The sequence below is a fragment of the Tupaia chinensis genome, unplaced genomic scaffold (assembly GCF_000334495.1).
Source record: "Tupaia chinensis unplaced genomic scaffold, TupChi_1.0 Scaffold000113_1, whole genome shotgun sequence".
Taxonomy (NCBI): domain Eukaryota; kingdom Metazoa; phylum Chordata; class Mammalia; order Scandentia; family Tupaiidae; genus Tupaia; species Tupaia belangeri.
Window position 1 is genome coordinate 2,653,122 of NW_006159577.1, and position 13,585 is coordinate 2,666,706.

A 13,585-nucleotide genomic window follows, 5' to 3' on the forward strand; every position below is an offset into this window, starting at 1 on the left:
GGGGGGGGCGGAAGCCATTGAGGGCAATCATGAATGTCAGGGACAATGGAGGAGGAAGATGGGACATGGCAGAGGGTGGGGATGGGGAACCTAGGATGGCAAAACAAAAGGCAAGGTATGCAGGACACAAAAATTGGGAAATCATTTGCTGAGAACATATATGTTGATGTGCTTGATTGAGCCAATGCACAGTGTATTTTGGATGGAAAATTCATATGTGTGTTGTGATGAGAAAAGAAAAAAAAAATTATAATAATAATAAAAAAATGTAATAAAAAAAACTCTGACGTAAAAAAAAAAAAAAAAAAAAAGAAAGAAAATCCTTCTCCTGCATCTGCAATTACAAAACAGTTTGGACTGAATGATCTGATCAAATTCTGAGCGAGAAACACAAAACTCTAAAAAGAAAAGGAAGAAGGAAAGAAAGAAAGAAAGAAAGGGAAAAGAGAAGATGTTACGGCCCAACCCAGGGGCCCAGTTAGTAGCAAACTATACTGCAGCACTGGAAGCCACATGGCCATTTGCAGGTTCAGAAAGCAGTCAGTCGTGTGTGCAAGCCCAAGATCCCGAGAAGTGGAGGGCTGGGGAAAGGGACCATGGCATGACATGACCCTGTTGAGGGTGTTTCTCTCTCTTCCTGTGTGTCGTTGTCTCTTGTGTGTGCTATCATAAATAAAATAAATGAAAAAATAAAATAAAGACAGGATGTTAAGAATAATATTCAGGACCAGTAGATGGAATAATGGTTAAATCGCCTGGACTCCCACGTAGCCGACTACGGTTTGAGTTCCAGACCCGGCAGCTTAAAACTCACACCGGCTGCGTGTACATCCATGCCTAAGATCCCAAGAAGAGAATGGAAGAGAAGGGATCACAGTGTGGCCATTTCCCCAGAAGGTAATCTCTCCCTTTCTGTCTCACTGTATCTCTGGCAAGAGCACGCACACTATGGCAAAAATCTCTCTCTAAAAAAAAAAAAAAAGGAAGAAGAAGAACAAGAATACCTAACGGTTTCTTTAAAGAAATGGTAAGGCATGTGTTTGTGTTAGAGATGAAAATGTTGGTCACTAAATCACAGCTTTGCTGAGATAGCACTGCACAGTCAGAGATGCTCGGCACCAAACCAGAGCATCCCATGGGCACTCAGGCCTACTTTTCACCACTCGGGTGTCCCTTGGGACCATCCTTCAGTACCTTGCTACATCCCTCAATACCTTGCACAAATGTTTTCTGCTCTAAACTTGAGATGATCAACACGTGACCTCTGCAATAGTCCAGAGATCTCCATCTAAACTGATGGCCTCCCCCTTCCACTCCATCACCAGTGTCTCCTAGCCTAGGGTCCAATAGACAACCAGTTCCTGAAGATATAATTTTTTAATTCCCTAAAAAGTTATGAAGAAGGAAGAAGACATAAAGAGAAACAGCATAAATGAATAAATAAATAAGATGGGAGATGGGGAGGGAAAAGAAAGTCACTCTGTGCATAGTCTTTAAAAAAAAAAAAAAAAAAAAAAAAAAACACTCCCAGGGCCGGCAGGTGGCTGGTGGTTAAGGGCACTGGACTCCCACATGGTCGACCATGGTTCGAGTCCCGGACTTGGTGGCTTGCTTTGTCACTTTTCCGCTCTTTCTTTCACTCTGTCCCTCTCTGGTCAAATTAAAATAAATAAATAAAGCTAAATAAAGTAATTTTTTAAAAAAAGACCACTCCCAGGACCTTCCATCTTAAAACTAATCAACATTAGCCCAGGCTTTTGCCATAGGGCACATGTGCTCATTGGAGAGAGAGAGAGAGGCAAAGTGAGAAATACCCCTCAGGAGGATGGCCATACCACAATCCCTTTTCCTCTAGTCTCCTCTCTGGATTTTGGGCACGCATACACATCCAGTGTGATTTTCAAGCTGCCGGGTCCAGGGCTCAGATCATGGTCAACCATGTAGGTGCCTAGTGCCTTCACCATGCCACCTCCTGGCCCCTGTGCATACTCTGTACCCGCTTTTCTGCATTCTTCTTACTGAGTCTGTGAATCAGAAACTGCAAAGCATGGTCCAAAGCAGCCAGACGACTAACCAGGGCTGACTTACCCATTCCCCAGTGATATGAGCACAGGATTTTCCAGCTTCATGAGTACCCGGAAAGCATCATTCACATTTTGATAAGAAAAGCCTTCTCCAGCTTCCGCAATGACAACACAGTTTGGGTTGGACGTGTCGATCTGATCAAATTCTGAGCGGACACCTAGAGAGACAGAGAAAGAGAAAGCACGCAAAAGTGACTGAGCTCCACGCTAGTGGGACCAAGGACACCTTCTGTTTGTCATGTCTGCTCTTCCCCCTTTCTCAGATGTACTATTTATTTCTAATCCTCACAATTACCAAGGGAGGAGGACAAAAAAAGGGTGTCACTCCCATTTTACAGAAAAAGATACATTAATACTTTTTCTTCTAACAAGCTCCCATGGGTAATCTGTCTGGAGAAAGATAAACCCACTCCCAGGACTTCCCATCCTAACACGCATCAGCAATAGCCCGGGAGTCCCCATAGTTCCGTACTCAGGAATCTCCTAGCTTGGCAACTGAGAAGGAAAATCTGCCTGGAGAACACAGACTCCTAGCAGAAGGGTGAGACGAGGCTGCTCGCATCGCTTGGAAGGTTGGTACTGATGCCCCCAAACTGCAAGAGCCATCGATGCATTGCAAGTAAACCCACAGATAAATCCTGAAAAGAAGCAACAGAATGTCATGCCCACCAACCCACTTCACTAGCCCCCTTAAGTCTCTTCCCCCTTCTTGTTTGTCCCTCCCATTTTGAATTAAAAGAGGAAAAGTTGCAAGGATAAACAGAATCACTGGCTTTATGCCTTCAGGTCCTAGAAGAACCATGCTCTCATCTCTCCTAGTTTAGGATGTCGACCTTTCTGGTTAAAAAAAAAAAAATCAAAGAAATCACAATGAGATATGACTTGACACCCAGCAGAATAGTGGGATTAAAAAGACTGACAGCACCAAGTGCTGGGGAGGATATGGAGCAGTTGAAACAGCTGGCAGGGGCCTGTCTTTCTCTCTCTCCCTATCTCTTGCTCTTATGGAAAAAAATCAACTTTTTTTTAAAAAATTTGCTATAGGGCGCATGCACTCGCTAGACAGAGAGAGACAGAGAGATAGAAAGTGAGAAATCACCCCCCAGGGAAAATGGCCACGCTGCAATCCCTTCTCCTCCATTCTCCTCTTGGGATCTTGGGCACGCACACACACACACACACACTCAACATGAGATTTAAGCCACCAGGTCTAGGATGTGAACCACGGTCGACTACATGGGAGTCTAGCAACATAGCCATTACGCTAACTGCTGGTCCCTAAAACTCAACTTTTTTAAAAGTCATTGACAATATCTAGGTGATAAGTGAAAAAAAATTCCATGTAAGAATTTCTTGAGCAGTCTAGCTGGTGGTGTGGTGGTTGAGGTGGCTGGTTCCTACATGGCCCACTTTGCGGTTCGAGACCCAGTGACTTGAAAAACACACTAGACACTTACGCACGCATGCTCAAAATCCTGAGGAGAATTCCCTCCCTCTCTCTCTCCGTCTCTCTCTGGTGTGCACACACACTATATACCAAAAACTAAAACTAAAAATAATAAAAAATAAAAAAATTATTTGAGTTTTATTTTTACTATATATTTAAAATTTTTCAGAATAGAACATTGGGGGGGTAATCTATGAACTTGAAAAAAAATCAGTCAGAAAACACAGGTACACTTCCTGGGAACACGGACGCAGAACTGGAGCTGAGGAAGGACATCTGTCTTTCCCTCCGGCGCTCTCGAGCGTTGCTATCTGCTTGTTTGAACCATGGGTTAATACCACTTTCGAGGCAAATGCTGGCTGTCTTGTCCTCCCTCTTTTTCCACCCCCCACTCCCACTCCCATGTTGTCCAGCTTCCCCTTTCTGGGAAGCAATGGGGAAGAGAATTTCTTTCTTAGGTCTTTCTTTGAGGTCCATGTTCTAAAGACACTGGCAGGGATCCTAGATTACAGAGAAAGGATTTTGAGAAACATGATTTCTAAAGGCCGGGCATGCTGCCCCTAATTGGCGCCAGGACTATGAATTCGACATTTAGGCCTTCCAGGGAGCACCCTCCACCTCCAAGAGCCCCCACTCTTGCCCTGGGAAGGAAAAAAGCATGCTTGCCTTTGCCCAGTCGCTTATAAAATAAAAATATCAAGTGCAGGGAAAGGAAGGAAGACAGATCAGGGGGATGACAGAGAAGTGTCCTGAATTCTGAAGTGTTGTTAATGTCTCTTCTTTTTAAATATTCAGAAGGCACCAAATACTGCTCCTTCTACTTCGTTCCAAAACAGCTCTCCACTAAGGGTCAAAGAGATTCTTCTTGCATTCAGACTAAAATCAGGATGCAAACCTTGTTCCTACAGCCATCTGCATGCTGCCACAAAGAGCAGGGCTGGTTTGCACAAATACAGCTCACAGCTAAGGGTGCCAGATGTGCTACAGCTAAGGACCTCAATCTAGCTGTGCGTTCTTTCTCAGGAGCGAGAATTTTGCCCCCCTCCCCAACAATTCCCTAAATCAAGGAAAGCCATCGAAATTCTGAGTCTAACAACCCTCAGGTGTGAGCCTGGGGCATGACAGGGGCTAGATCTCAATTCGTTCCCAGTCTCTAGCAGGTAGCACCGTGAGGTTTCTACCCCACAGGCCCATGCATGTCGTGGTCGTGGTCAGGTGTTACCTCTGTCTTTCCCAGCAGTTTGGCACGGGTGAGAGTGGAGGTCCTTTCCCCAGGCCCCACCCTCATAAAGAGATGCCTTGCTCCCATGAGGTCTCAGGGCCCAGCAGGCTTACTGTCATGGATGAGTAGGTATGGCCGCAGGCCTCGCTCCTTCAGGATCTGGCAGGTGGCTGGTGCTGGGGATGTCACCTCCCCCTCGGAAATGTCGAATCCCAGCTGCCGAAGCAGCCTCACCAGTTCACCCACAGACTTCTGGGACTCATTCGTGCAGAATCTCACCTTCAGCCCGGACTGCTTCAGTCTGGGGTGGGGGAAAACGATAGGTCAAGGGTGTTGTCAATGCATGAAGTGTGTGGTCTCCTGGAAAAGAACCCAAAGACAGATAATTCTCTGAAGATAAGCAGTAAAATACAAGAACAAGCCAGGTCACCATGGATCTCCGAGGTGGCGCTGACAGACCCCCAGATGTGTTTCAGCTAGGATTTCTGAGCTACAACAGACATGCTCCCATAACCCTCCTTTTCGTCATAGCTGGACTAAATGCACACCTAAGATGCCCCAAGGTCCTCCACTCCTCTCCCTCTTCCTGGGACATATCTCTGCCCTCTACCTGTGATGCATCTCTTCTCCCTCTACCTGGGAAGCATCTCTGCCCCCTTTACCTGGGACATGTTACCTTTACACCTGTACCATGTCTACCCTCCCCGAGACCTACTCAGCACCTGCCCTCCTCCACTCCACTCAGCCTGGCTAGAGGTCACCCCTGAGGGCCCACAGCTATCTACCTGTACCTTTCCATACAACTAGCATTGCCTTGGCCTTTGAGCTACACGTGTTCACACCTTATTAACTCTAGATCCAGATCTCTCAAGAAGTGCAAAAGCAGAGGGACCAAGTCAAGGTTTGTCTTCCCATCACTATCAATGAAGAAAGGTTTGCCAGACAAAGTCATCAGGGACACACACCATTTCAGACAGATGGGACCCCTGACCCTGCACAAACCCAGCAGGAAGGAACGTAAACCTGAAATGCAGCCGATTTGAGATTCCTCCTGTCTGACTTTACAGGAGACCTGCCACATCCCACAAACCTCCCAAAACAGATGTATAAAGAGCTCCCCCCCAAAATAGCATTCAATCATCTATAAGTACGGGCGAGGGTCAGAAGGTGGCACAGCAGTGACAGGAGCTTCTTCGAGGCTGACCCACCTGGAGAAGTTGCACGTTCAGGACCTCCCTGCATGTGCTGGGTGTGCGAGCCGTGATCCAGGGCTGGCTGGCCGGGGTGGATCACAGCATAAGGACCCTGTAGGCAGTGGCTATCTGTCTGTTTCTCTGCCTCCCTCTCTCTCTCTCTGTCCCTTTCACTCATGAAAAAATAAACAAATAACCTTTAAACAAAAGTTACCGAGTACCTTCTAAGTGCCTGGCACTGGGCTAGTGCACAGAACTGGAGCTGTGACCATGGGCAAGATTCCTGTCCTTCAGGCCACAAGTCAGATGGGAAGTAGGCCACAAACAAGAAATGCACAGAGGAAGGGCAATTAGTGACAGAAAAGGGAGGTCGTTCAAAGGATTTAAATGAGGCAAAAAGACAGAGAGTGACCACGTGTGATGGGGGAAGTCTGGGAGAGGCATTTCTGGGGAAGCAACTCTGGAGCTGACACCTTTGGGGAGAGAAGGTGCCAGAAGCAATGCAGGGCTGGGACCAGCAGGTAGCATGGTGGTTAGGGTGCTGGATGCTCCCACATGGCCAACCACGGTTCGAGTCCCGGACCTGGTGGCTTCCTTTCTCCCTTTCCCTCTCTCTCTCTGTGTCTCCCTCTGATCAAATTAAAATAAATGAATGAATAGATAAGATTAAATAATATTTTTTTTAAAAAAAGAAGCAATGCAGGGCCAGCCAGTGGGTAGCTGGAGCCCATATGTCCCACTGTGTGGTTCCAGACTTGGTGGCTTGAAAAACACATGGAGTACATGCATATATGTGCCCCAAATCCCTAGAGAATGGAGAAGGGATTGTGGTATGGCCATCCCCCCGGGGGTGATTTCTTACTTGCTCTCTCTTCCTCTCTCTAGTGAATGTATGCACTCTGGAGCAGAAACTATAAATATATATGTATATTTGTCAGAAAAATCATGACGCATTTTTGCATAGAAAAACATAAGGAGCCAGCAGGTGGTATGGTGGTTAAAGGCACTGGACTTCCACATGGCCGATTGAGGTTTGAATTCCAGACCTGGCGGCTTGCTTTCTCATTCTCTCTCTCTGTCCCTCTCTGGTTGAATTGAAATAAATAAATAAAGTAATTATTAAAAAAAAAAAAAAAAGAAAAACACGTTATGACTTTTCTGTCTCTCTATATATGTATATACATATATAGAGAGACAGAAAAGTCATAACGTGTTTTTCTTTTTTTTTTTTTTTTTGGAGAGATTTTCTCTATAGGGCGCGTGCACTCGCCAGACAGACAGAGAGAGACATACAGACAGAAAGCGAGAAATCACCCCCCAGGGGGGATGGTCACACCACAGTCCCTTCTCCTCCATTCTCCTCTCAGGATCTTGGGCACGCACGCACACGTGCCCAGCTGAGTTTTAAGCCACTGGGTCCAGGACGCGAATCGCATTCGACTACGTGGGAGTCCAGCGACATAGCCATTACGCTAACTGCTGGTTCCCCTTAAATATCCATTTCACTGGTCTTCACAGATACAGAAAGGTATCTTCACCAATCCTTTCAAGTGGTATATTTTTCTTTTTCTCTTAATTTGCTATAGGGCGTGTGTACTTGCCGGAGAGACAGAGAGAGAGACCTCCAAGATCCAAGCCCAACTAGAGTCTTGCAGGGTGGACAGAAGACAGGAAGGAAAGGCAGGCAGTCCAGTGGGAAGACCAGCCCACAATGGTGGATGAGCAGGTGCGCAGGCCCCGTCCTCTCAGAAAGAAAGACCGAAAGCAGTTGGGGGTATATGCAAGGTAGAAAATGGGGCTGGAGTCAGGGACGGCTGAGCGGGCAGGCACTCCTGCTGCTACTAGAACATAATGACCCTCGCCAGCAGAGATGACAACTGGAAAAGGTGTCAGGCCTCAGTCCAACGTCTCCTCCTCCAACCATCCTACATGACAATGCCCCGCCCTGGGCCTATCGGTCACACAGTTTTTCTTTCTTTATAACATTAACCAATAACTCCAACCATGCAATATGAGTATCTGTTTACTGTCTTTCTCCCTGACCTACATGCTCCATGAATTCAAAGCAGGGTCTGCTTGGCTCTCCATATCCCCAGTGCTTCCCATGGGCTTGGCACACACTAGGCCCCCTATAAATGTTTGATGAATGACTGACTGATGGAAAAATCTAGATGATCATGCCTACCGCTCCTCTGAGGGTGTCCTTTTACAAGCCCCCAAAGAGACAGACAGGCTTTCATGGTGAAAACATGCATCCCCCAGCTTTGATAAGCCTCCAGACCCTCCCGGCCCTGGAGCTGACAAACACAGTTTAGGAAGAAATCTGCAGATCTCCTGATGAGGGAGTGAACACAGACCCAGGGGCTGACAATGTCTGCCTCAATAGCCCAGGTGATTCATTCCTTTCTTATTATTTGTCTTTCCTAATCAAGGGGCTTATGAATTATCAATTACATTTAGTGGTTAATTGCCCTTCATAAAGATAGCTTTTTTATTTTTAAATTAGGTAGTTAATATATTGTAACTAATAGCATCACCTTGTACATTATGGATAGATCTTCATTGATTGGCGCCTGGAATGTGTGATTCACACCCAAGTTAATGGAGCAGTTGAGGGAAGAAGTGCAGGGGTCCCAGGGGACTAATTATTGCTAATGAATGATGATGTGACCTTCTCAGAACAGTGAACAATCGGTGTGACAGTGAGATGACAGTGCCTCACATCTGTTATTCCAAACACAACTTCAGATGTGGACAAAAAAATGAGTAAATCACACAACTCATTTCAGGACACTTAAGCAATTGGTCTCCTTTGAAATACCAGTGGAAGTTAATTCAAAATAAATGCTTTTTTAAAAAAGAATTATTTATTTATTTCATTTATGGATTTATTTAAATTTGACCAAAGCAAAATTTAATTTCATACACACACACAGAGAGAGAGAGAGAGGGAAAGTGAGAAAGCAAGCCACCAGGTCCAGGATTCGAACCGTGGTCAGCCATGTGGGCGTGTCCAGCACCTTAACCACCATGCCACCTGCTGGTTCGCTAAAATAAATGCTTTTAAAATCAAAGTATTGGTCTTAGAGATAGAATCTGTCCCTGCAAAATCTAGCATGAAATGCCAGGGAGAGGCCCCTCTCTTTGGGTCATTGGTGATTTCCAGCCACACCCCCTTTCCATGGAGCACCCCAGGCCCAGTCTGACCACCAGAAAGCAGTTGGGGGTATATGCAAGGTAGAAAATGGGGCTGGAGTCAGGGACGGCTGAGCGGGCAGGCACTCCTGCTGCTACTAGAACATAATGACCCTCGCCAGCAGAGATGACAACTGGAAAAGGTGTCAGGCCTCAGTCCAACGTCTCCTCCTCCAACCATCCTACATGACAATGCCCCGCCCTGGGCCTATCGGTCACACAGTTTTTCTTTCTTTATAACATTAACCAATAACTCCAACCATGCAATATGAGTATCTGTTTACTGTCTTTCTCCCTGACCTACATGCTCCATGAATTCAAAGCAGGGTCTGCTTGGCTCTCCATATCCCCAGTGCTTCCCATGGGCTTGGCACACACTAGGCCCCCTATAAATGTTTGATGAATGACTGACTGATGGAAAAATCTAGATGATCATGCCTACCGCTCCTCTGAGGGTGTCCTTTTACAAGCCCCCAAAGAGACAGACAGGCTTTCATGGTGAAAACATGCATCCCCCAGCTTTGATAAGCCTCCAGACCCTCCCGGCCCTGGAGCTGACAAACACAGTTTAGGAAGAAATCTGCAGATCTCCTGATGAGGGAGTGAACACAGACCCAGGGGCTGACAATGTCTGCCTCAATAGCCCAGGTGATTCATTCCTTTCTTATTATTTGTCTTTCCTAATCAAGGGGCTTATGAATTATCAATTACATTTAGTGGTTAATTGCCCTTCATAAAGATAGCTTTTTTATTTTTAAATTAGGTAGTTAATATATTGTAACTAATAGCATCACCTTGTACATTATGGATAGATCTTCATTGATTGGCGCCTGGAATGTGTGATTCACACCCAAGTTAATGGAGCAGTTGAGGGAAGAAGTGCAGGGGTCCCAGGGGACTAATTATTGCTAATGAATGATGATGTGACCTTCTCAGAACAGTGAACAATCGGTGTGACAGTGAGATGACAGTGCCTCACATCTGTTATTCCAAACACAACTTCAGATGTGGACAAAAAAATGAGTAAATCACACAACTCATTTCAGGACACTTAAGCAATTGGTCTCCTTTGAAATACCAGTGGAAGTTAATTCAAAATAAATGCTTTTTTAAAAAAGAATTATTTATTTATTTCATTTATGGATTTATTTAAATTTGACCAAAGCAAAATTTAATTTCATACACACACACAGAGAGAGAGAGAGAGGGAAAGTGAGAAAGCAAGCCACCAGGTCCAGGATTCGAACCGTGGTCAGCCATGTGGGCGTGTCCAGCACCTTAACCACCATGCCACCTGCTGGTTCGCTAAAATAAATGCTTTTAAAATCAAAGTATTGGTCTTAGAGATAGAATCTGTCCCTGCAAAATCTAGCATGAAATGCCAGGGAGAGGCCCCTCTCTTTGGGTCATTGGTGATGTCCAGCCACACCCCCTTTCCATGGAGCACCCCAGGCCCAGTCTGACCACCAGGGACCAGTCTCAGGTTGTCTCTTCATTATTTTTAATTACCGAAAATAAAAAAGTATTCACTACTATTAAAATAGAGTAATACAAGGTTTTGAGTCTTACCTCTAGGGAAGCACTGTGCCTTCCCTCAGTATCCACAATCTGATTTTGCCCTTACATCCTGAGCTAGGGCCATGGTGGTTAATTTTCCTTACACACATACCCGGGGCCAGCCTGGCTTGCTGGTGACCCTCACTAAGTACATGCTGGGCCGACTGAGTAAACACGCCCATAAGCTGAGAACCATCATCCTCACTGAATAGACAAGAAAACAGAGGCTCAGGGAGGCAGAGATCTGACCAAGGTCACACAGCCTGCAAGCAGCAAAGCCTCTAGCCCTCAGCCATCTGTGGTGGTGTGTGCAGGCCTTGCACCAATAAGCAAAAGCAGCTAGTGAATCCTGGGGCCCCTCAAACAGAAATACTGTGCCATGGGCAAGACCCAGCAACCCCAAGAGCACAGGCCCAGCTCTGCTGCAGGGCTGCTCTGCTCTGTCCTGCTGGAAAGGACATCGAAGCTCAAAAGTGAGGGAGGGATATGCATGGGGTTGCACTCGTGCAGGCACAAGTGGAGAGAAAGTGTGAGATGGCAGGTTGAGACCAACTGTGAATCCCGGAATGGTCAATGACATGGGCTGAATTATGTCCCACTCAAGCCCCAACCCCCAATGTGACTGTATTTAAAGATGGGGCCTGTGGAAGGTAATTAAGGCTAACTGGAGTCCTAAGGGTAGAGCTCTGATATGACAGTATTAGTGTTCTTATAAAAAGAGACTCCCCCCCAAAAAATCTTAAACAAACAAAAAAAAAAAACAGAAAGAACTATAAGCTGTTATGTTTAAATTTTACAACCAGTCCTCAAACCTTTCCCCAGCTTCCCAGACCCCTGGTCTTGACCCACTTTGCCACTATGAGTTGATTTTATGGCGTAAATAGTGCTGAGATCTTGGTGGCCAGCCTGCCTTGACCCTCAGTCACAGAGATCCCTTTTTTTGGAGGGATGACTCAAGATGAAGATGAGGATGATGAGGAAGGAGAAGGAGGAGCTACATGGGGCCATAGGAACCCGAGGTTTGACAGTCCCCAGCCTCCCGAGGAATGTGGCTTCAGTTTTGGCTTCAGCCCAAGAAGAGGGATGCATTTCCATGATAACATCAGCTTTGATGATCTAGTACGGGATTTCAATAGCAGCTTCGTTGAGATGGAGGCCTCCACCTTGCCTTCCCACTCTCCTGAACTTCCGGGTCTTGAGTCAGAGACACATGGTGAGAGAACTCAGGAAGGACAGACTCTTCAGGACTCCACATTTAAGTATCTAGGTAGCCACTAGCCCAGGATCTTTGGGGGAGTCTTGGAGAGTAATAAAAGAACTGAATCCACCAAATCAGCACTAGACGGGCTCCCAGAGACATTTTCAGAGGATTTTTGATATATGGCTTGTGACTCTCCCATCCTAGAGTCAGAGAGGACAATGATCTTGATTCCCAGGTTTCCCAGGAGGGTCTTGGTCCATGTCTACAGCCCCAGCACAAATTCTATTTCAGGAGCATCTCTGTGACCAAGATCGCTAAACCAGATGGGACAGTGAAGGAGCATCAGACTGTGGTAGATAATGAGGGCCAACAGTACTCAAGTTGACCCAGAATCACCAAGACCTCCAGCCCCGGATGATGCCTTTCCCACCCTGGATTTATTCCTAGGACGTTGGTTCTGGTCCCAGTAGCCTTGTTAACGCCCAAGAGCCTTCAAGTCCTTTCCATGTCCTACCATGGCCCACCATCAACTAACTTAGCTTTTTCACCTGCCAACTCAAAGACTTGGGCAGGTGGTACATGGACTAGGGTATGTCAGTATGTGATTCCCCCAGACTGACAATAAAGTCTTTATTTGTGCTAAAAAAAAAAAAATTAAAAAAAAAAAAAAACGAACAAAAAACAACCCAGAGAGCTCACTCCCACTCTCTTTCCATACATACACAAGGAAGAGGTCATCTGAGTACATGGTAAGATGGTAACTGCCTCCCAGCCAGAAAGAGGGGCCTCCCTAGAAACCAAGAAGCAAACTGCAGCCTGCACTCTGATCTTGGACTTCCAGCCTCCAGAACTGTAAAAACTAAGCATCTGTGGTTTCAGCTACACAGTCTATAGTATTTGTTATGGCAGCCTGAGCAGACTAAAACAGCCAAAGAACCAAATCCTCGTCATCTCTCAGCGGGGCCTGCTGCCAGATGTCACAGATTTAGCCTGGGGAGGCCTGGGGCTCAAGAATTCCAGAATATCAGAAAAGTTCAGGCCAGGCATAACTTCAGGGTCCAGGCCCAGCTTGCAAAGAGCTGCAAAAGAGTCCTTGCAAAGAGGAATTTCAGCTTGGGGCAGGCCCAGCCATGAAATGAGCTGTTATCTTCATTCACCAACACCCAAGAACCTAGGGGAGAAGGGGCCTTCTAGAAGGCTTTGGATACCCCGATGGCCCCTCTGAGACCACAGCAATTGCCTCAGCATGCCGCCCCCGCATTCCAGGAGCCCTATGGGGGTGAGGGTTTGCCTCCACTCCTTGCGGCTGAACCAGAGCTGTGAACTGACCTTTACCTCATCCCGGCAGGCCAGGATGAGTCTCTGAGTGACAACGTCGCCTGGTGCAATTACCGTGCATCAGATGAACTGGTCCCTTACAAATCACCTCGGACTTTACACATCTGCTGGCTGTCGGCATCTGCCAGGAGCGCTCACCCGAAAATAATGAAAACCCTCTCATTATTGTTCCATAGCAGGTAAAGTGTTAGGACAATTATTGGACATCCTGAGTGACCTTGGGACAGCTCAACAGCCTGCCCTCTCCAGCTCTCCAAGGGCTCGGAAGCTGGAGAGAGCCAAGGGTTCTCCCAAGAGGGGTGGGGGGTAGGATAGGATAGGCAGGGGCGGGGGGGGTGGGCCGGGGAA

General features: G+C 46.5%; 1 protein-coding gene and 1 pseudogene across 1 annotated transcript in view; one reads left to right on the forward strand and one right to left on the reverse strand.

Annotated features, from left to right (window-relative positions):
• LHPP (phospholysine phosphohistidine inorganic pyrophosphate phosphatase) overlaps window positions 1–13,585 on the reverse strand; it is a gene marked incomplete at its 5' end in the record, with an annotated part of 181,856 nt that overhangs the window by 139,418 nt on the left and 28,853 nt on the right. The window contains 2 exon segments of the mRNA XM_006143915.2: window positions 2,089–2,242; window positions 4,867–5,054. Of these exon segments, the coding sequence (XP_006143977.2) occupies window positions 2,089–2,242; window positions 4,867–5,054 (342 nt within the window).
• On the forward strand, window positions 11,638–12,369 carry LOC102503172 (HCLS1-associated protein X-1 pseudogene; annotated as a pseudogene).